This window comes from Podarcis cretensis (genome assembly GCF_951804945.1).
Source record: "Podarcis cretensis genome assembly, chromosome: 2".
NCBI lineage: Eukaryota > Metazoa > Chordata > Lepidosauria > Squamata > Lacertidae > Podarcis > Podarcis cretensis.
The window spans coordinates 14,713,591-14,735,949 of NC_137171.1; the positions used below are offsets into that span (position 1 = coordinate 14,713,591).

Here is a 22,359-nt window from a genome sequence, read left to right on the forward strand (position 1 = left end):
CAGCTATCCCAGAAGCCAGAACAGCAAGAGGGATTGCTGCTTTCACTGCACAGCGATCCCTCTTGCTGTTCTGGCTTCTGAGATTCAGAATTTTTTTTCTTGTTTTCCTCCTCCAAAAACTAGGTGCGTCTTGTGGTCTGATGCATCTTATAGAGCGAAAAATACGGTAATTACTATAGTTCACATAGAAATACAGTACACCTCATCATAGCAGGGAGGACTGGAACCAGGTGACATCTCAGCCTGCTGCCCGGGTGCTAACTGTTGACGTGCACCTTTGCTATTTACCTCTTAAACTGGACTGGCACCAGAGAGCTCTTTGAATGGAGCAAGGACAGCCAACATATTGCCTAATCATAGGCCATGGGAGTTGTAGCTCACAACATCTGGAGGGCCTCCTGTATTCTTGGAATAGAGCACTTTTGTAAAGTAGGGCACAGAGCCACTCTAGCAGCAAAATAAGCTCTCTCTGGACAAGGCATCAGGAAGGGCAAGAACTGGGCTCCTGTTGCGCTGTGTGCAGCTGCCCCAAGTGAAGTACGTCTCTGGGAATTAAAGGATTCCCAACTGCTGGGGTGACTCTGCTCACCAGGCTGTCCTTACTGAGAAGGTCTATAAAGGCCTCCTGGCTCCCTCTTGGAAGATCCCCTCAGGTCAGCCCAGACAACCTGTGGACATAAAAGCAGAGCTAGGATGGCCTGCCCTGTCCATATTATCCAAGATATGTCACCATCATGGGGTTTTGCGGCACCATTTTCTGAAGTGAACTTTAGGTGGTTCCTACTTGGTCCTAAAAGCACCATACCGCAAGCAGGAGAAGAAGTCCACTTGCAGATGTATCCCTGGAAGAAGGAACCCATCGACATTTGCAAACTCCTCTCAGCATTAAATTTGCTGCTGGTTGTGTAGCTCCTGTTCCCCGGAGCTGTTTATTTCTGAAATTTGTGATCCTTTGTGCTTTTTCGGCCAGAGGGCTGAATTTCCTCAAGGCCAACCTTTTGGAGGCCACATGGTAGTGATGGGTGGGATCAAACCAAAAGTGGGTGTGGACACAGTGGGAGTGGCTAAAGCTGGCAGTGGGTAGGGCCACCTCACCCTCTCTCTAGTGCCCCAACACATGTGCATACACATCCCATGCATCCATGCATACACATGTACAGCACACGCCATACACACACACAAGCAAAACAAACATACTTTAGTCATCCAGTCAGTCATTCCTTGTCTGTCTCTTTCTCTCTCACACACTGGTTTGGAGGGGACCCAAAATTTCCGCGGTTAAATAATGAACCTGCCCTCTCTCTCTCTCTCTCTCTCTCTCTCTCTCTCTCTCTCTGTGTGTGTGTGTGTGTCCCTTTCCTCTCCCTGCAAACAATAAGGCTTGGAAAAAATCATTGCGGAGAAATTTTGACAAATCCCAACTTTACTGTAAGGCTTACGGTACAGATGGGATTTGTCAGGAGCTTTTTGCCAAGTCAGCAAAACGGTTGTGAGACAGGGGTATAGTTGACAGGGCTATGGCAAAATCTGAGTCTCTTTGCATCTGTATGAGAACTGTGAATATTTTGAGAAGAGTACACTGGGGCCTTGCTAAGGGTGAAGACGGAAGTAATATTTAAAGAGAAGTCGCTGGGGATTCTATACTTATAGAGACTGCGCTCATCTTCCTCCCAGCTGCACAGTTTTCAGGACAGGTGTTAAAAACGAGGACAAAACCGCTTTGGAGATATGGGAGGTGATATCACATGTGCTATTGTGCTATCTGGATGACATCACAAGTGCTAGCCACAGTCCACTTCTGCTGCCCGCCATCCCAGAGCTTGAAATCTGGTCCAAGAGAATGGTAAAGGTAAAGGTAAAGGTAAAGGTAAAGGTAAAGGTAAAGGTAAAGGGACCCCTGACCATTAGGTCCAGTCGTGACTGACTCTGGGGTTGCGGCACTCATCTCGCTTTATTGGCCGAGGGAGCCAGCGTACAGCTTCCGGGTCATGTGGCCAGTATGACTAAGCCACTTCTGGCGAACCAGAGCAGCACACGGAAATGCCGTTTACCTTCCCGCCAGAGTGGTACCTATTGATCTACTTGCACTTTGACGTGCTTTCAAACTGCTAGGTTGGTAGGAGCAGGGACCGAGCAACGGGAGCTCACCCCGTCGCAGGGATTCGAACCACCGACCTTCTGATCGGCAAGTCCTAGGCTCTGTGGTTTAACCCACAGCGCCACCTGCGTCCCAAGAGAATGGTATATACCAGTAATTTGCACTAAAGGTGGAAAGGGCATTTCCAACCCAGCCCTGCTTATCTACCAATGTAACTTCCATCTTCACCTTAACGTAGAAAGAGTTTCCTTGGAAGCAACAAGGGCTTGGTTGAGATTGAAGTCTTAGGGGTGAACTATATGTCACACCATCAGTGTGAAAAGGGGTGGATTTTGGTAATATGGTGCCCTGAGCAAGGATATTTTTTTTTTGCCCCCTTTCTAATAATTCCTTTTGCCTCCTTTCACAATAATTCCTTTTGGTACGGTTGCTTTTTTATGGAACATCTCAGTAGGTACCTGTATAAATATAGGTTGTTGTTATTTTGCACCCTTTCAGCTTGGTGCCCTGAGTGGGGGAACTCCCCACACCATCCTAAATCCAGCGCTTATGTGAATGTATGTGGCCATTCCCTGATTCCTTTTTAAACAGAACTGCTTTGAGAGAAGGGAAATTAGAGCGGAGAAGTGTGTGTTTGTGTGCATTGGGGGGGGGGGTGTTCCAAATCCTCTCCAAATTCCCCTCTGCCCTAGAGCTCTGCACATGAGGGCAAACACACATCTGAAAACTGGGAGAATGGGAAATGGGGGTTGATGAGAATGGGTAATTTGGAGCTGAGAAATGGCAGGCAGGATGGGGATTAAACACTTTTCACTTCCACTGCTCTACTCTGCGTTCCCTTCTGCAAGAAGCACCCAAGTCCTATTCCACGCATCCCATTTGTTAGTCCCTTAGCCTGGCAAAAGCTGGTCAAGAATGATGAGTGGGCAATAATGTTATCTAAAACCACTGGAGTAGAGACTTCCGGGGAGAGGAAGATGGCGGACTAGTCATCTACTGTCTACACTCCATTGACAGAGATAATTATGTGGTGATTAATGACAGCCAAGCCATAAATCTTGGTTATTATCACATTCTCTCTTGGGAAACAGGGAGAACAGGGATTAAATTCTGATGCTCTGAAAAAGCTGCTTTCCACACTGGGAGATCGAGATGTTTTGGGGGATCTGGATAGGGGTGAGTGACTTAAAGCAAGGAACCTCGATTGTGCTCAAACACTACATAATAGTCCTTAGGGTCAGTCATCAGGGAATAAGGTAGACAAAACATCCCTTTTAAAAATTACTTTTGAGACTGATAAATTATGACGGAAGTGATCTATCTGCAAGTTGAAATTTACACTTGGAATGTGAGCTGACTGCAGTTTCTTTTCCCAATCTGTCCAGCTCCCCTCCCTCGAGCTGTTATGACTTTTTGCCTTTGCCTTTGCCTTTGCCCTTTCCCTTCCCTTTCTTCTTGGGTTTCCCTTCCTCCTCCTCTTTCTTCTTCTTCGCTTCTTTCAGCTCCTTATAGCGCCACTTTGGCAGCTCCAGCATGTGCTTGTCCTGAGAACGTGGCGGCACGTTCTCCTTGGGTGGCGACTGAGCAGGCGACTTGGTGAGTTCAATTTTCGGGACCGGGTAGATGCTGTTATGGCGCATGCGCAAGGGGAACGACAGCAGCTTGACGATGGTGCTGGGGGGCCGGTAGGGCACCAGAACCCGGGTGGGTGTCATGAGCTGGCCATTGCAGGCCGACGCACTAACCATGGATTTGGCATCAGGATCCGGCGTGTACTCCTTCAGGATCTCGGGCACAGAGAGTCTCTGCTTCCCCACTTCCGGCGGGCTGTCTGGGCAGACGGTTTGGCAAGCAGTGCCCACGAACGGACTGGCCAAGCAAGTGGTCATGCGCACCATGTGGTCCATCACACCATCCGGCTCAGGGTCGTGCGGGAAATTTATGGTGAAGGTGGAGCATATCGTCTCCGACAGCCGCTTGGCTCTGGATTTTGTGGCCATTGCTTGCGCCACCAGCTCGGGCAGAGCGGGCCACTGCGGCATGTACTTGCTGCAAAACTGCTCGGCGCATGGGCGCTGCAGAAGGGTTCGGATCCGGACAATTGTTTCAAAGCGCCCCGTCAGGGCTGCCCATTCCCGCGCTGTCTTTCCTTTCACCGGGTCCACAGCTGCGAGGTCGGCTCCTAGGAGAAATCGCAAGGTTTTAGGGAGCCTGCTGTGGTCCATTCCCTTTCAGTATATAGTGCAGAATGAATGGGGTGGGGGATGGGGGTAGTTCAGTACTGAGACTCCGTACCCCCCAGGGGGAGCTTGGACTGGCTAGATGAACAAGAGTGCCTCCCAGGAGCCCCCCCAGGGATGACACCTTAGAGCCCGGAGCCTGGTGGTGGGAAACTGAGGAGCAATCAATGGAAAGGATGATTTGGAAGCTGATAAAAACAGGGCACTTGAGCAATCAAGGGGCATCAGGAGAAGGAGGGCCCTCCAGGTCAGGATTAAAAGCTGAGAGCCAGTGGGTGTGCAGACAGTCCCAGTCCCGCTGACTTTCCACCCCTTGTGACTCCCTGCTTGTGGAGGATTCTGCATGTTGCTGAGCAATGCATCAGACTGGCCCTGAGTAGGAGGCCATTCCCTTGAAGCAGCCTTCGTCTGCCGGGGAGGGATCCAAGATGAGCGGCTAGAGGGGAAGGGCATACCTAGAATCATAGAATCATAGAATCATAGAGTTGGAAGAGACCACAAGGGCCATCGAGTCCAACCCCCTGCCAAGCAGGAAACACCATCAGAGCACTCCTGACATATGGTTGTCAAGCCTCTGCTTAAAGACCTCCAAAGAAGGAGACTCCACCACACTCCTTGGCAGCAAATTCCACTGTCGAACAGCTCTTAGTGTCAGGAAGTTCTTCCTAATGTTTAGGTGGAATCTTTTTTCTTGTAGTTTGGAGCCATTGCTCCGTGTCCGCTTCTCTGGAGCAGCAGAAAACAACCTTTCTCCCTCCTCTATGTGACATCCTTTTATATATTTGAACATGGCTATCATATCCCCCCTTAACCTCCTCTTCTCCAGGCTAAACATGCCCAGCTCCCTTAGCCGTTCCTCATAAGGCATCGTTTCCAGGCCTTTGACCATTTTGGTTGCCCTCCTCTGGACACGTTCCAGTTTGTCAGTGTCCTTCTTGAACTGTGGTGCCCAGAACTGGACACAGTACTCCAGGTGAGGTCTGACCAGAGCAGAATACAGTGGCACTATTACTTCCCTTGATCTAGATGCTATACCTAGGGCTTAGTTTCAGCACTGCCTTCAGCAACCAGGGACATTGCTTTATTGCTGTTTTTTCCCTGCTAATAAAAAGCTAATTGCATTTCGTGCCTTTTGTGTGTGTGCCTGCTCTGCGCCTGCCCTGGCTGGTTGACAGTACCTTGACACCTGAGCTCCTCCTCAGTATTTGACCATTCCTGCCATGACACCTCCATGGGGCTCATTGCACATGGTACTGGCCATATAACTTTTGCATGCCTTAACTGCACAAGTCCTTTGGGCAGGAAAAGATCTCCCAAGTTCTCCTGTGCTGAAACCAATGGGAAGAGTCCTTCTGTGGGGTGAGAGCAGCTATTTTTTTGGGAGGGGGGTGACTTTCATCTGGTTCATGGTGAGTAAGGAAGTGGTTAAAAACCCCTAACTTGTAGTCTTGATCCTGAATCAACACACACACACACACACACACACACACACACACACACACACCTCTTTCCTATTTGGACTAAATAGAAAAAAAGGCACAAAACCTGCAAGCATGTTTAATTTGGCCCACAGGTTGCCATTAGATGGCACTGGGGCCCTCATGAACCGGTCACATGTTGTCCTTTGCAAGGGCCTGCAGATGGCAGTAGGTACAAAGTGAAAAGGCATCTACAGAGTTAGATCGAGAACGTGAGCAGACAGAGCTTCTGGTTTCCATCACTGGCACAGGAGTGGAAATACTGGAGTACAGTACTAGGATTGCAAATACTAAGGGGGCTTATCAGAAGTTACGCCTAATGTGAGTTATTCAGTGTTGACAAGAGGTGAGTGAAGAGTCACTAGCTATCGAGAGACTCTTTGGGAACTCAGTCTTGAATGAAACCTCTGCTTTGTGTTGTTGAACAATTCAGCCTTTTTCAAACACAGTCGTACATTGGTTCTCAAGTGGAATCCATTCCAGAAGTCCGTCCGGCTTCCGAAAACGTTTGAAAACCAAGGCACGACTTCCAATTGGCTGCAGGAGCTTCTTGCACTCCATTGAAGCCATTGAAGTTGGATGTTCGGCTTCCAAAAAAAGTTCGCAAACCGGAACACTAACTTCCAGGTTTGCGGGGTTTGGGAGCCAAAACATTGAAGTTGCAAGATGTTCAAAAACCAAGGTACGACTGTAGATCAAACAGGAGAACTGTATTTGCTTTGGAAGCTGAATAGTAAGGGAAAAACATCCTTCCCTTGGATTTGTTTCCATAGGTCAGGCATGCCAGGGTGTTTGAGCCATCTGTCCCTCCTCACACTCAGGGCATTCTCAGACAGCTGGCAGGGCCCATTGCTGATGTGTTGTTTATACCCTCCAACATTTCTCTGATGAAAATAGGGACGTCCTACTCAACAACCAGTGGCGTAGCGTGGGGGGTGCAGGGGGGGCCGGCCGCACCGGGCGCAACATCTGGGGGGGGGGGCGCTCGCCGCCTCCGGAGTCGCCGAAGAGCCTCGGGCGCAGGCTGTAGCAGAGCCCCATGTCTCGCGGAACCGACGAGCTGTGCGCGCGTCCGGGCTGAAGGCGTCTGGCAGGCAGCGGCTCTCAGCGCTCGCCGTGGAGGGCGCGCCAGGCAGCCCCTTCTCACAGCCCCGCCGCTGCTGCTACAGCTGCTGGGCCATGTTGCATTTTCCTCGCCTCTCTGCCCTCCTCCTCCTCCGGGCAAGCAGCGTCGTTTGGACGGCAGCGCCAGTGGCAACTCGCCTCAGATCACCTGACACAGACCCGCTGCCGCCGCCGTGGCTACCTTACCATAAATACCCCAGCCCAGGCAGCAGCAAGAAGCAGCTGGCAGCGGCAGCTGGTTAGCGGTTAGGGGCGCCCGGGTTAGGGGGCGCAAATTACTTGCCTTGCCCCGCCGCTGTCAACAACAACAATGACGACAACAACATTTATACCCTGCCCATCTGACTGGGTTGCCCCAGCCACTCTGGGTGGCTTCCAACATATATTAAAACATTAAAGATTAAAAAACTTCCCTATACAGGACTGCCTTCAGATGTCTTCTAAAGGTTGTACAGTTACTTATCTCCTTGGCTCAGGGGCCAGATAACTCCATACCCTCCAGCATTTCTCTGATGAAAACAGGGAGGTCCTAACGAAAAGCGGGACATTCCGGGATCCAATCAGAAACTGGGATGGCTTCTGTAAATCCAGGAGTTCTCCTGGAAAATAGGACCAGACTGCTGGTGCTTGGCTCTCTAAGCAGCACCAAGTGGCTGTATCTAGCTGCCATCTTAATTTCCCACAATGCTACTGACACAGCGTCATTATTGGGGCATTGTAGGAAACTGCAGTGGCAGCTAGATGCAGCAGCCACGGCTGAACACTCGAAGGATGAGCAGCAGGTGTTAAAAAAAGGATTTAAAAATCCTTTCCTCCTGAACTGGCTAATGAGGAGTGACATACCTGCCATGAGCAAAGCTGCAACACAGTCGTTTCTCCCCTGCACTGCAGCCTTCATGAGTGCAGTCAGACCCCGCAAGTCTCGCACCTCCAGCTCCAGTGTTGGATAGTAGTTCAGAAGATAGTTGAGAATAGTGATGTGTCCTTCATGGAGAGAGAGAGATTAAGGAAACGGCGTTAGGCATTGAAATGTTTCTCAGAGGTTTAGCATGCACTGAAGACCACAAGAGTTAACACACAATGAATTATTTCCCTGTCCATGTAGACTTTCCTTTCCTCTGGGAATTGAGGGGCCAGGGCTGTCTTAAGCATATGGGGCGCCAGGGTGCAAAGATTTGCCCAGTGCACCCCCCCCCCCAGTTTCCCAGTCCCAGGTGCACAGGATGGCAGACCCGGCCGGCCACCTCAGCGTCTTGCTGGCTTGGTCACCCCTGAACTCACGGCACAGAACCGCCCGCAACAGAAGAGCCCACCGTGGTGCTCTGACCGATGGGTGGGCTCATCCCCGGACTCAACTCTCGGGGCCCAGACTCTCGGCCTGGCGCTCCTGAGAGCCTGGCGCCCGGGTGTCCAGCACCCCTAGTGGCTATGGGTAAGACAGCCCTGTGAGTGGCTGATGTCTACCAGCCCGACACAAGCCCAAGTTACCATTGTGTCCATGTGAAGCCCTCTGAAAGACTAGGTTCATGGCTTGGGGGTTGCTCCTTGATTCTAAATTACTGCCAGTGGCTCAAGTGTCTTTGGTGGCGAGTAATGCCCAGGCCCAGGTGTGACTGATCCATCCATCAGCTGTGGCCATTTCTGGACTAGGACAGCTTGGCCTCGGTTAACCAGTGTTAATAACTTCCAAAATAGATTACTACAATGGGGGTGGGGCTGCACTTAAAGATGTTATAGAAGCTGCAGCTGATGCAGAATGGCAACGCCTGACTGTTATCTAGCGCATTGCGGGGGATCACATTACCCAGATCCTCAAAGCCCTACAATGATTGCCAGTAAAGCTCCACTGAGCTTCAGAATTTGAATGATAGATGTAAATACCAACCAATCAAAGACTAGTTCAGCTGTCAGTCTTGGCCTTCTCTCCATGCTGCAGAAAGACAGTTTATTTCCCACCCCCTATTTTTAAAAGTGCTTTCCATTAAAATAAAATAAGGGAAAAGGAAACATTATTTTAAAAGGTGTGTTTGGGAGAAGAACGCTTTCATGGTAAAGTCACAGGCACCAGCCAATCAGTGCTATGCACAGCTAACTGCTACTGCAAAAAGCACTGCCATATTCTGCTTCTTTCTTGCAGAGTTCAATCCTGGAGAAAGAAAAATGCATTCGGATTGAACACAGTGGATACACTTCCAAACATACTCTTCTAGTGTGGATAGCTGGATAGCTCAGTTGATTAGAGTTTCGTGCTGATAATGCCAGGGTTACAAGTTCTATCCCCATAAGGGATTGCTGAATATTCCTGCATTGCAGCAAGTTGGAGTAGATGATCCTTAGGATTCCTTCTAACTCTATGATGCTTTGATTCTTGACTATTATTATTGGTATATTATATCTACTGTATCTCCTCCATTGTTTCATATCCCCCCCATTTCACTTTTGAAGAATTTAACCATCTTGAGTTGTTTTTTAATTGGGTCTGTTTTTGTGGTTCAGCCATCTATCAATCACAGGCATTGTTCACACATAATACTCAGCCAAACCATGGCAGGATGAGGGTGCAAGACCAAGAGTGGTTGCTTTGCAGAGTTAAGTCATGGTTTAGCTTAGCATTACGTCCAAACCTGAGCGTTTGGAAGAGGTCTGCCTCTTCCAAACAAAGCATGGCCAATAAGCCAAGAACAAACTGCAGTAACAGCTTGTGGTTTATTGGGAGCGAGACAAACCATTAGCCTGGATTTCCATAGAGCCAAGCTATAGCTTAGCTCCAGGTAGCATGTCGGCAGCAGGACTGGGGGAAGAAAGAACCGGCAACCTTTCTTGCTCTGGGCAACTGCACCCTTGCCTGTTCGCACTTAGCCATAGTTTGGCTTTCCGTTACATGCAGTCTGGGCTACAGTCTGCACAAACAAATCACAGGGCGCTAAACAGACAAATAAATTAGGAAGGGAAGGAAGTGTGAAACGGTAACTCCTCTGCAAATCTGGAATGCCAATAGACGCCTGAATTCAAATGTGCACATCTTGCCTTCAGAATATTCATAAAATTTGAGATAATACAATTTGGCTCCAATTTTCACAGAGGAATGGCCATCTGCAACCTGAGCTCATCGTCACCTTTCAGTAAATCCCTTTTACTTCTCATTGCCAGAACGCTAATTTGAAAAATCACAAGGTATCTATCATCTATCTATCTATCTATCTATCTATCTATCTATCATCTATCTATCTATCATCTATCTATCTATCTATCTATCTATCTATCTATCTATCTATCTATCATCTATCTAATCTATCTATCATCTGCTCACTCGTAATTAAGCATATAAGAAGATCAGGCCAGCAGCCCATCTAGTCTAGCATCCATGTGGCCAAAATGATGCCTATGGAAGCCCAAAAGCAGGATCTTTGTGCAAGAGTGCTTTCCCACCCTGCAGTTTCCAGCAACCGGTACCCAGAAGCGGAGGAAGAACGAAGGAAGTCGCCCCTGAAGTCATTATTGGAAGTAGAGCAATCCTAGCCAGATGCCCAGCCTTCCTTGTCTCTGTCTGCCACCCCTGCTCAACTGTATAAAAGCAGGACACTTCCTACCTGCCTGAGCTGCTATCATGAGTGCTGTGTTTCCATCATTATCCTGATGATTGATATCTATGTAGGGACATTTGCTGAGAATGGTGACAATGTCTACGAAGCCTTTGAAACATGACACCAATAGGCCGTTCTGTGGAGGAAAAGGGAACAGGTGTTAAGGTTCAACCACTTGAGCAAGAGATGCTACCTCTTGTATATCTTTCCTGCCTATCTTGCCCGTTCCAGAAACACAGTCCTTTGGTCCCAACAAGATGGCACTTCCTGCCCCAGGGGTGACTCCGATGCTCTCCCAGCAGCTACACAAAGCCTGAGCTCCAGTCACTGATTGTTTCCAGCACCTCAGCAATAACAGCCACTCCTATTGCATTCCTGCCACTGCTACCTATCAGTCAGGACATAGCACAAATGTTGTGGTTGTGGTTTTTTTAAAAAAACACACACACCCTAAAGCATTACTTTTTTTTAATGCTTTAAATACTTGTTTTTAATTGTTAATTTTATTGTTCATTCCTTTTGCAAACTGCTCTGGCGTTTTATTACAATCAAGCAGTATATAAATTGTTATGAAATACAGCGGCACCTCAGTTTTTGAACATAATCCGTTCCAGAAGACCGTTGGAGTTCCGAAACATTTGAAAACCGAGGCGTAAAGGGCGGCCTGCAGATTTAATAGAGAAAATTGAGAAAAATGACATATACACTCAGCGGAAGCTATTCGACTTCCGAGGCGTGTTTGAAAACGGAAGCGTTTACGGCGTTCGAAAACCGAAAAGTTTGTCAACGGAGACGTTCGAAAACCGAGGTAGCACTGTAAATACAAAATGCGGCTGATACTGTTCCTCTATTTACCGGGCGTGGAAAGAAAGTACAACTTGAACACATGAGGATGGCTAGAACGCCATGATAACACATTTCATTTCTTTTCATTCTTTTGCGATATTTATAAACCACTCAGGAACAAAGTCCTTTGTTTGCGTCATCGATAGCAGGGCATCAGTGCTGCCAATGCAGGGGAGGGGCTGTGGCTCAGTAAGCAGGAGCAATCCCCGGCATTTATGGGATTGGGAAAGACTCTTGGTTTGAAACCTTAAAAGAGCCACTGCGAGTCAGTGTGGACAGTAATGAGTTAGATGCAGTGGCGTAGCGTGGGGGGTGCAGGGGGGGCCGGCCGCACCGGGCGCAACATCTGGGGGTTAGGGAAATCCACGGGTTAGGGGGCGCAAATCCACAGGTTAGGGGGCGCAAATTACTTGCCTTGCCCCGGGTGCTGATAACCCACTCTACGCCACTGGTTAGATGAAGTGATGGTCTAACTCGGTCCTAATTTCAATCACGGGATAAAGGGCTGGGGAGAAGCCGTGCATAAGCATGGGATTCTAGAACTTACATGTGGAATCTGCATAACTAAGCCCCCCCTCCCCCCAGGAAAGGCACAGAGGAAGAGGATTTCGAGCCTGGGGACTGGTGGTGGGACACTGGCCACACCTCAGAGGAGGGGATGGGCTGGGAACTGTTAGAATCAGGGCTCTTGAGGGATAGCGAAGAGACAGAACAGCATGAGGTGTTTTCCAGTTTGGATACAGGCGCCGACAGACAGCAAGGACACAGGAGAGAGGTAGACCGTGCAGTTCTTCCTCAGAGCTACTCTGACAGCTTCTCTGATGCAAGATTTCCAGTCCCCAACCCATGCCTAGAACGATTGTTGTGTGTTGCCAAGAAGCGAGCCAGGCAGACACAGAGGGAGTCCCTTGGAGCTTGCCGTAGCAGAAGATCACAGAAGAAGGGGCTAGACAGAGAGGGGACGGGAGTGAAGAAGGGGCTACAAGCTGGTTCGAACAACTGGCTTTCCCTTTAGATATCTCTCTGTGTGTTTTGCTTTCCTTAATAAAGAAACTAACTGCAACTAACTAACTAACTAACTAACTAACTGCCAAGCGTCTCTCTCTCACACACACACACCTGTGAATGACCTGCTCTGCCTGTTGGCTCCCGGACATTACCAGATCGGTTGTAGTGTGGACAAATGGCCTTCCTCAGGTAACTCTCTAATTCATTCATGCCTTTGACTGCTTTTTGTTTCGCACACCCCACTTGGTGCCACCCAGCCAAACACGTAGTCAGTGAAAATTGATGGAGCAAGCCACCAACACACAGTGGAGTGGTACAGTGACCACTTTGCTGTGTAGTCGCCACCCCACAAGGCATGTCGAATTCACTGCATGGCTGGGATGGTTTACCATGGCTTCCTGTTAAGGACAGCGATGCTAGGGATGGTTTCTTGGACTAGAAAACGGCCATGATTGGGCTATGTCTCTGTTCTAAAGAATGGCTAAGAATCATGGCCTTCTATTCACCCCTAGGCCATTTTATTGCTAGCTTTTAGGTGCTGCTGTGAGAAGTCCAGTTACCCGTCCGTTGATGTCCAGCTCCATGACTTCTTCCCTGGTCACCCCTCTGTCAAGTTTCTCCTGCAATAGCTTTGCATCGTTCTTGAGACAGATCTGGTAGAACGTGAGCGTCGTGCCATCACCATTGGCAGACGGAGCAGATTCATAGACGGGGTACACAGAGTCATCAGAAAGGATGCTGCAGGTGTCCGATTCTCCCCTCTCATCCTCCCTCCCTTCGTCCTCCTCATCTTCTTCATAGTCTAGATTGGGGTCTGACTCATCTAGGGCGGGCGATGTGTCTGGCTCTCCTTTCCTGCTGGCATCGGTCATCCAGCCCACTCAACGCAAGCAGTGTTTGTTGTCGTTTTGGTTGCCCATGCTTGTTTCAGTCTCGATGACCTTTTCTCTTGTGCTTGACTGCCCTCCTCAGTTACACGCTGGGGATCTGTGAAGCAAAGATGATGCAGAGACAAAGATTAGCCACTCTCAATGAACAAATACAACTCCCTGAACATTTCATGGGTTTGAGAGATCATTTGATAATCCCTTAATTGTACTGAGCACAAGCCATCTGTTCAGAAGCTACTGAAATAGTCGTTTTCAAACTCCATTCCTGGAAACACCAAGGTTCCATAGGAGATTATAATTGGGGGATAATCAGCGAGATGATCAGGAATGGCGGCAAGTTTTCTCAAGGATGCCTCTAAACTCTCAGTATTTGGTGAGAGGGATTTCAACACATACCAGATCTTTAGGTTTTTGCACAATTAAAGTGGGTTAAGGGGCTCCAACAACAACAACAGCAACAATAACAACAACAATTTTATCATTTATATGCCCCCCATCTGACTGAGTTGACCCAGCCACTCTGGGTGACCCCAGCCACTTAGGAAGGAAGATAACAACATGATAAAGTTCAAAATGGGAACAATTAATTGCACATTTATTCAAAATCCAGTGAACACTTTTGGGATCCACTTTAAAATAGGAAAACGAAAACAGGCGTTTGTGGCTTGGAAAGTGGCAGGAAAATGCACTGGAAATTCAGTTTCAGGGACATCCCAAGAAAAAGTGGGACATTCCAGGATCAAATCAGAAACTGGGATTGCTTCTGTAAATCTCTGGAAAATAGGGACACTTGGAGGGTCTGTCTTGGCTATCTGTGACAGGCCTAGTGCTAGAGCTAGCCATCGCTGTGGTGTTTCAGTCAGGTCTGAGACTGCACCAAGAAGGCAAGAACATTGCTGCAGGAACCGTGCCTTTGGGCAAGCATTAGAGCAGCACACAAATCTCCATGAACGATGGGTAAGGCATTTTCAACTTCCCCAAGTGTTCAGCGGAGCATAGGTTGTTTGGCTGCCATTGACGGCTTTCCCAGTGTTTTCAAACCGGCACTGAAAGCACCTGCTGAAACCTGGGTCCTCCAGTACCATCGATCTGTCAGTTTGCATTTCTTAGTGCAGAAAGTATTGATCTGATGTGTATAGATCTTTCTTGTTCTACTTAATTCAAGAGGGTTCTGGAAGCTTCTCTGTGTTAAAGAAGATTCCTGATATTTGGGTTATTCCTTCAGAGAAGCTGCGTACAGCTGGTTTAAACTGGTTCTGTTACCTCTTTCTGTCAAGGTTATGCTGACTATAATAGTGAGGCCAGAAGGAGCCTGGGTTTCACTCTCTCTTTCTTTCTGGTGTGGTGTTCCGTATGTAGTGTTAAGTTGCTGTAAGTTTAAGTTAAGTCTGCTGCAACTGGATTTCTTATGCACAGTGCCAATCCTGAGTGTATTGTGACGATTATGCTCATTTGCCTTCACTAGCAGTACAGTGGTACCTCTGGTTACGAATTTAATTCGTTCCAGAGGTTTGTTCTTAACCTGAATCCGTTCTTAACCTGAGGTACCACTTTAGCTAATGGGGCCTCCCGCCATGGCGGCGCCATTTCTGTTCTCATCCTGAGGTAAAGTTCTTAACCTGAGGTACTACTTTCAGGTTAGCGGAGTCAGTAACCCAAAGTGTTTGTAAACCGAGCTACCACTGTAAAGCTCTGCTGCATGAAACACAATTGCCTCTGGTCTATTTTTTAAGGAATCCTGCGACGTGTTTAAGTTATTACTCTGCTAACTGTACATTGGAATCTACAGTCATACCTTGGGTTATAGAAGCTTCAGGTTGTGTTTTTTTGGGTTACGGACTGCCGAAACCTGGAAGTACAGTACCAGAACGTTCATATATGATTATAAAGGTAAAGGTAAAGGTACCCCTGCCCGTACGGGCCAGTCTTGACAGACTCTGGGGTTGTGCGCCCATCTCACTTAAGAGGCCAGGGGCCAGCGCCGTCCGGACACACTTCCGGGTCACGTGGCCAGCGTGACAAAGCTGCATCTGGCGAGCCAGAGCCGCACACGGAAACGCCGTTTACCTTCCCGCTGGTAAGCGGTCCCTATTTATCTACTTGCACCCGGAGGTGCTTTCGAACTGCTAGGTTGGCAGGCGCTGGGACCGAGCAGCGGGAGCGCACCCCGCCGCAGGGATTCGAAGCGCCGACCTTTCGATCGGCAAGCCCTAGGCGCTGAGGCTTTAACCCACAGCGCCACCTGCGTCCCTTCATATATGATTATATGCACTCCTTTTTGGCTCTTTGAGCCTTACCTGTTTAACACTGTTGTCATTTTAATTATTTGCAAATCGATAAAATATGGTTTGTTTTGGGGAAAAAAAAGTAAATTCTCTCCTCCATTCCCCTGGAAAACGTTCGCAACCCGAGCGTCCTCTGTACTCTGGATCAATACTGAGTAGAATTTCAATGTCACAATCAAGAGGTAGACCTAACCCACACAGCTGTCACGACCACAAGGCAAGCTTTTTCCTCCTCCCAACCCCCAAAAGTCTCAGACAAATAAACGTCCAATGTGTCAGGAAAGAGTTCATGCCACCGCCCGGCACCTATGAGACTCCAGTCCACACTTTAAGAATAGCAGGCCTGCTGGGTCCCCATAAAAAGAAAGAAATGACTCGGCACTGACATGCCTCCAAAAGACATCTAGTCAGCAGCTGGTATGACTGCATGAGCCATTGTTCCAGTTTGTTGCTTGGGTCCCAGTGGCGTAGCGTGGGGGGTGCAGGGGGGGCCAGCCGCACCGGGCGCAACATTGGGGGGGGGGCGCACTCGCACTCGCAGCTCTCTGCCCCTTCCTGGCTCACTCACTCTCTCACTGCAGTGCTGGCTGTGCGAATCTGATCCGAGCTGCCGGGTCGCCGCCCACTGTGGAGGGGGAGGGTGCCAGGCGTGCGTTGCGGTGCGGAGCGGAGAGAGGGAGAGGGAGGGACTATCTGGGGGAGGGACAGTGCAGCGGCCGCCCAGCGCAGCGCTGAGCGCAGGAGAGAACCACACCCGACCAGCCCAGGCAGCAGCAAGAAGAAGCTGGCAGCGGCGGCAGGTTAGGGGTTAGGGGCGCAAATTACTTGCCTTGCCCTGGGTTAGGGGGCGCAAATTACTTGCCTTGCCCTAGGTGCTGACAACCCGCGCTACGCCGCTGTTGGGTCCCGCAGGTCATTGTGTATCAGGATGGAGCTGGCCTACTGCACTTAATAATAAGAATAAGAATAAGAATAAGAATAATATTTATATCCCGCCCATCTGGCTGGGTTTCCCCAACCACTTTGGGCGGCTCCCAACAGAATAATAAAAACACGGTAAAACATCAGACATTAAAAACTTCCCTTAACAGGGCTGCCTTCAGATGTCTTCAAAAAGTCAGATACAGTGGTACCTTGGTTTACGAACTTAACCCGTTCCGGAAGTCCTTTCTTAAACCAAAGCATTCTTAAACCAGGCATGCTTTCCCATAGCAGTGGGGGACTCAGTTTCTAATTGGAACAAACTCAACTGGAAGCGGAACATGTTCTGCTTCCAAGGCAAAGTTCACAAACCAAAACACCTACTTCCGGGTTTGCAGCGTTCTCAATCCAACTTGTTCAAAAACCAAGCTGTTCTTAAACCAAGGTACCACTGTAGTTGCTTATTTCCTTGACATCTGATGGGAGGGCGTTCCACAGGGCGGGTGCCACCACTGAGAAGGCCCTCTGCCTGGTTCCCTGCAGCTTCAATTATCGCAGGGAGGGAACTGCCAGAAGGTCTTCAGTGATGGACCTCAGTGTCTGGGCTGAATAATGGGGATGGAGACGCTCCTTCAGGTATACTGGGCCGAGGCTGTTTAGGGCTTTAAAGGTCAGCATCAACACTTTGAATTGTGCTCGGAAATGTGCTTTATGAATTGCACAGGTCATTTGCCTGCCAGTGCTGCAGCTAGCCCAGGGCCTTTTTTTGCTGTTGTAGATGTGGTCTGATCCAAAGCATTGCACTAATGGCTCAAAGCAGTCAAACAGCATATGGCTGCATCACATCAGGATCCTGACCTGAATGTGCGGCTTCTTTTAAATCAAAACAAATACTACCTTACCGTAGAATTTCGCTGCTCATTTGGCTCCTGCTGCGTCTTGTTTGACTTCTGAATAGGGTCCAGCCCCACCTAATCTCAGCACTGCCACCAAATCCTCCGACACAAAATGTCTTTTGCTTTGGGTGAATCTATATATGATTACAGTGGTACCTCGGGTTAAGAACTTAATTCGTTCCGGAGGTCCGTTCTTAACCTGAAACTGTTCTTAACCTGAAGCACCACTTTAGCTAATGGGGCCTCCAGCTGCTGCCGCGCCGCCAGAGCAAGATTTCTGTTCTCATCTTGAAGCAAAGTTCTTAACCCGAGGTACTATTTCTGGGTTAGCGGAGTCTGTAACCTAAAGCGTCTGTAACCTGAAGCATCTGCAACCTGAGGTACCACTGTATATGCACTCTTTTGTGGCTCATTGAGCCTCACCTGTTTAACATTGTTGTCATTTTAATTATTCGCAAATCAATAAGATATGGTTTGTTTTTTAAAAAGTGTAAATTCCCTCCTCCATTCCCCTGGAAAACAAGTTACATTAAGTCTTTCCAGACTCCCCCCCCCCCCGACCAATGCCTGTGATCAGATATTTCTGTAGAATTAACAGCAACCGCAATCTTCTTTTGCTTGATTTTGCTTTCTTGAAGGCTTTTAAGCAGAGATTGCAAGGCCACCCGTCATGTATGATCTAGTTGAGATCCCTGCACTGCAGGGGGTTGGACTAGATGACCCCAGGGTCCCTTCCAACTCTACAATTCTATGATTATATAGAATAGGCAAAGCATTACAATACAAGTCTTGCGAAACCTTTCTGTCTGGTCTGTGAGCTCCTTTTCCACTCTTGAGAATTCCAGCTTTCTCTTCTTACGTTTCCTATTTGTTATGTTCTCAAGACTCATTCTTTCCAACAAAGTGTCAAGATTTTTCAGAGACTATACCAAAGTTTTTGCACTGAGGGCAAAGAATTATTGGAATCAAAGATGCACCCAGCATCTACAATACGTTTGGCATCTACAATATCAATACATTTATATGGAAATTGGGGGAAATGGTTAAATGTGCTAAATTTATTTTTTTGTGGTTAATAGCAGCTTTGCAGTGATCTGAATTAGTAGCATAGTGTTGGGGCAAACTGTTAGACGCTTTCCTACACACCATGGATCCTATCCAAATCTCCCTATGGATACTTTCCCTAATAGAATCAGGCACAGAGGGTTAAAATCATGGAGCTTCCATAACATACTGTATTTTTCCACCCGCCATGTATAAGAGTCCTATTTTGGGGGACTCAGAATTAAGAAAACGGGGGGAGATGTATCCGTGTATAAGACGCCCCCTAATTTTTGATATTATTTTTCAGGAAAAAAACCTAGTCTTATGCACGGAAAAATACGGTATGTAGTTGGACGTTGTCAAAATGTACTTCTGATGTGATCCTTTAGCATTGAATATGCCTGCTCTAGAAGAAAAATAAAGCTTCTCTCCTTCTTAATTAACTAGTAATTGCTAACTATGGTTGGAATTCAACTAAGTTTTACACTGGTAATAATCAGATCATGTATCCATAGTGGTAATCAGAGGAGGGATGATTGCTGGGAGGAGAACAGAGGGAAGAATCGCCATGGTGCATCTGCAATAGCACAAACAGACACCTTCGTCTGCCCCAGCTGCAACAAAACATGTCTCTCCTGTATAATGATCATGATGACAATGATAATTTTATTATTTATACTCTTCCCATCTGGCTGGGTTTCCCCAGCGACTCTGTACTTCTTACAGCACATAAAAAAATGGCAAAACATCAGACATTAAAAATTTCCCGATAACAGGACTGCCTTCAGATGTCTTCTAAAAGTCAGATAGCTGTTTCTTTCCTTGACATCTAACAGGAGGGCTTTCCACAGGGTGGGCACCACTACCGAGAAGGCCCTCTGCCTGGTTCCCTGTATCCTTGCAGTGAGGAAACCACCAGAAGGCCCTCGGCGCTGGACCTCAGTGTCCAGGCTGAGCGATGGTGGGTAGAGACGCTCCTTCATATATACTGGGCCGAGGCCGTTTAAGGCTTTAAAGGTCAGCACCAACACTTTTAATTGTGGTCGGAAATGTACTGGGAGCCAATATAGGTTTTTCAGGACCGGTGTTATATGGTCTCAGCGGCCACTTCCAGTCACTAGTCTAGCTGCCGCATTCTGGATTAGTTGTAGTTTCTGGGTCACCTTTAAAGGTGGCCCCATGTAGAGCGCATTGCAGTAGTCCAAGCGGGAGATAACCAGAGCATGCACCATTCTGGCGAGACAGTCTGCGAGCAGGTAGGGTCTCAGCCTGCGTACTAGATGGAGCTGGTATACAGCTGCCCTGGACACAGAATTTATCTGTGCCTCCATGGCCAGCTATAAGTCCAAAATGACTCCCAGGCTGCACACCTGGTCCTTCAGAGGCACAGTTACCCCCAGCCCTGTCTTTAGCATATGGGCCACTGGGGTGCAAAGATCCACCCAGCACCCCCAAATTTAGGTTAGCCCCCAAATTAACATAATTAATGCTTATGTCAGACACCACGTTTACGCCTTATCTCTTGTTGTGAATGACAAGCGCCATCATTGAGTCTGACAAGTGCCGCCGTTTTGAATGACAAGCACGGCACGTCTTTGGTAAATGAGCGCACAGTCAAAAGTCCTTTAGTGAAACAGTAGGTATATATTTTGGCAATACCTAGGTATATATGTATTTTGTTTTTCTAGCTTGATCAAAATTATTTATTATTTCATAACGGGTAGATAGTTAAGAGTTTAGGCGGCTTCAGTGGCGGGAGCCGGGCGCCCCCCAGAATTCAGCACCCAGGTGCCTCACACCCCTTCCACACCTGGATAAAGATGGCCCTGGTTACCTCATTCAGGACCACACCTGCCTCCCCGCTGTCTCCCAAGAACAGTACTTCTGTCTTGTCAGGATTCAACCTCAATCTGTTAGCCGCCACCCATCCTCCAACCGCTTCCAGACACAGGATTGGTTTCTAGAGCCACAACGGGCGCAGGAACTCTCCAAAGGTTTGACTTTACCCCTCGAAGGCGCACCCTTCGATTGTCTTCCGAGACAGACAGATGCCAACTAATCATTACTCAGAGTAGAACTGTTGAAATTAATGGAACTAACTTAGTCTGCGTAGCTCAGTTGGTTAAAGCGTGGTGTTGATCATGCCAAGGTTGCAGGCTGAATCCCTGCATGGGACAACTGCACATTCCTGCAGTGCGCCCACCTCCCAACTATGATTCTACAATTCTAGTCATGTTCATTAATTTCAACAGCTTTACTCTGTGTGAAACTTAGTTGAATATCACCCAGTATAAATTGTTAACGGAAGGTGAAGAAAATTAACATGAAAATCAGGACGAATCGCATTCCTTGATTTTTCCTCCAGTCAAGTTACCGTATTTTTTGCTCTATAAGACTCACTTTTTCCCTCCTAAAAAGTAAGGGGAAATGTGTGTGCATCTTATGGAGCGAATGCAGGCTGCACAGCTATCCCAGAAGCCAGAACAGCAAGAGGGATTGCTGCTTTCACTGCGCAGCGATCCCTCTTGCTGTTCTGGCTTCTGAGATTCAGAATATATTTTTTTCTTGTTTTTCTTCTCCAAAAACTAGGTGCGTCTTGTGGTCTGGTGCGTCTTATAGAGAAAAAAATACTGTAAATGATGTTGGAGAAACTCAGCTCAGCACTTCCCCATAGCTTTTCATGGAAGAATTACATGTGAGACCTTGGAGAGCATAGTACTGTACTGTATTATGTTCTACGCTAAGTGGATCAAGGATTTGACTTGGCATAAGGCAGATTTAAATGCACGGGTCAAGACATACATTCCTTCACACTTTTCAAGGCATGAATTTGTTTCCTGGTCTTCTGGCAGATTGTCAGTTCTTTAACATTGGTAGGCTGCAAACGATTCAACAATTCGCGCGGGATGTGGTAGGGGCCCTGAAAACGCCCCTGAGCTCTTGGTTGAGAACGCAAAGTTGAAAGGCTTACTTAACACTCCTGGGAGAAAGGCCTGCCTACTAATAGCATGGACCTTATTGAACCAACAAAGCAATCTCTGCAAATTTCAGTCAATGAAACCCTTTCATTAGTCTCAAAATGCATTTAGGATTTAAAACCCTATTTCCTGATTGTCGGCTCTTCCTTGCATAGTTTTACTGTAGCTAAATCCAGTGCTTTTTTTTCTATTTTTTTTTTAGGCGTACTCTCATTTTGACTCGAGAAAACCACCATTTTATAGTTCAAATCGGGAAAAACAAACACAGTGGTACCTCGGGTTACAGACACTTCAGGTTACAGACTCCGCTAACCCAGAAATAGTACTTTGGGTTAAGAACTTTGCTTCAGGATGAGAACAGAAATCGCGCGGCAGCAGCGGGAGGCCCCATTAGCTAAAGTGGCACCTCAGGTTAAGAACAGTTTCAGGTTAAGAACGGACCTCCGGAACAAATTAAGTTCTTAACCCGAGGTACCACTGTACACTAAATGAACAAAAGTACAAAGATTCACAAAATGTTTAGGGGTATGAGTACCCCTGCATCCCGTTCCCCCTCCCCAGAAAAAAAAATCACTGGCTAAATCTACACACTTTCAGAAAGAAACATCATAATAATGGCAGCAAAAGGAATGAACCATTGAAAAACCATACCTGAGGTCGTTGTGGATTCTCCATTGCTTGTGGTCTTTAGAGAAAACTGGAATCTGTCCTCAGAGTTTGCCAGAAAGCTCAGTTTGATTCATTAACAGCGATCTCTGGGGAATATACACTGATCCAGTTCCTGCTTTGAGACCTAGTCCTTCAGGAAGTGGTCTTTGCACCGCCGCTCCCTATCTCCTTGCCAAGACTTACCCTGAAGTACTCCAATCTTCAGCCCTTGTTCCTCCCTTTGGTTTTCATTACCGCATTCACTGGGTGGAGCATCATTCTGAGATGCGAAGACATGTGGAAGTTTTCGGACACAGC

At 47.8% G+C, this 22,359-nt stretch overlaps 1 protein-coding gene across 2 annotated transcripts; it reads right to left on the reverse strand.

Annotated features, from left to right (window-relative positions):
* Window positions 1–1,880: 1,880 nt before the first annotated feature.
* On the reverse strand, window positions 1,881–22,103 carry ANKRD33 (ankyrin repeat domain 33). Of its 2 annotated transcripts, XM_079966400.1 has the most exons (5): window positions 22,045–22,103; window positions 12,940–13,366; window positions 10,532–10,661; window positions 7,785–7,925; window positions 1,881–4,280 (listed from the first exon to the last, which is right to left on the reverse strand). In XM_079966400.1, exons 2-5 carry the CDS (start codon window positions 13,249–13,251, stop codon window positions 3,502–3,504), a joined length of 1,362 nt encoding a protein of 453 aa, XP_079822526.1. In that variant the 5' UTR covers window positions 13,252–13,366; window positions 22,045–22,103; the 3' UTR covers window positions 1,881–3,501. The 2 variants fall into 2 exon arrangements, with proteins under 2 accessions (XP_079822526.1, XP_079822527.1); XM_079966401.1 differs by lacking the exon at window positions 22,045–22,103 and having other exon boundaries at window positions 12,940–13,389.
* Window positions 22,104–22,359: the final 256 nt, after the last annotated feature.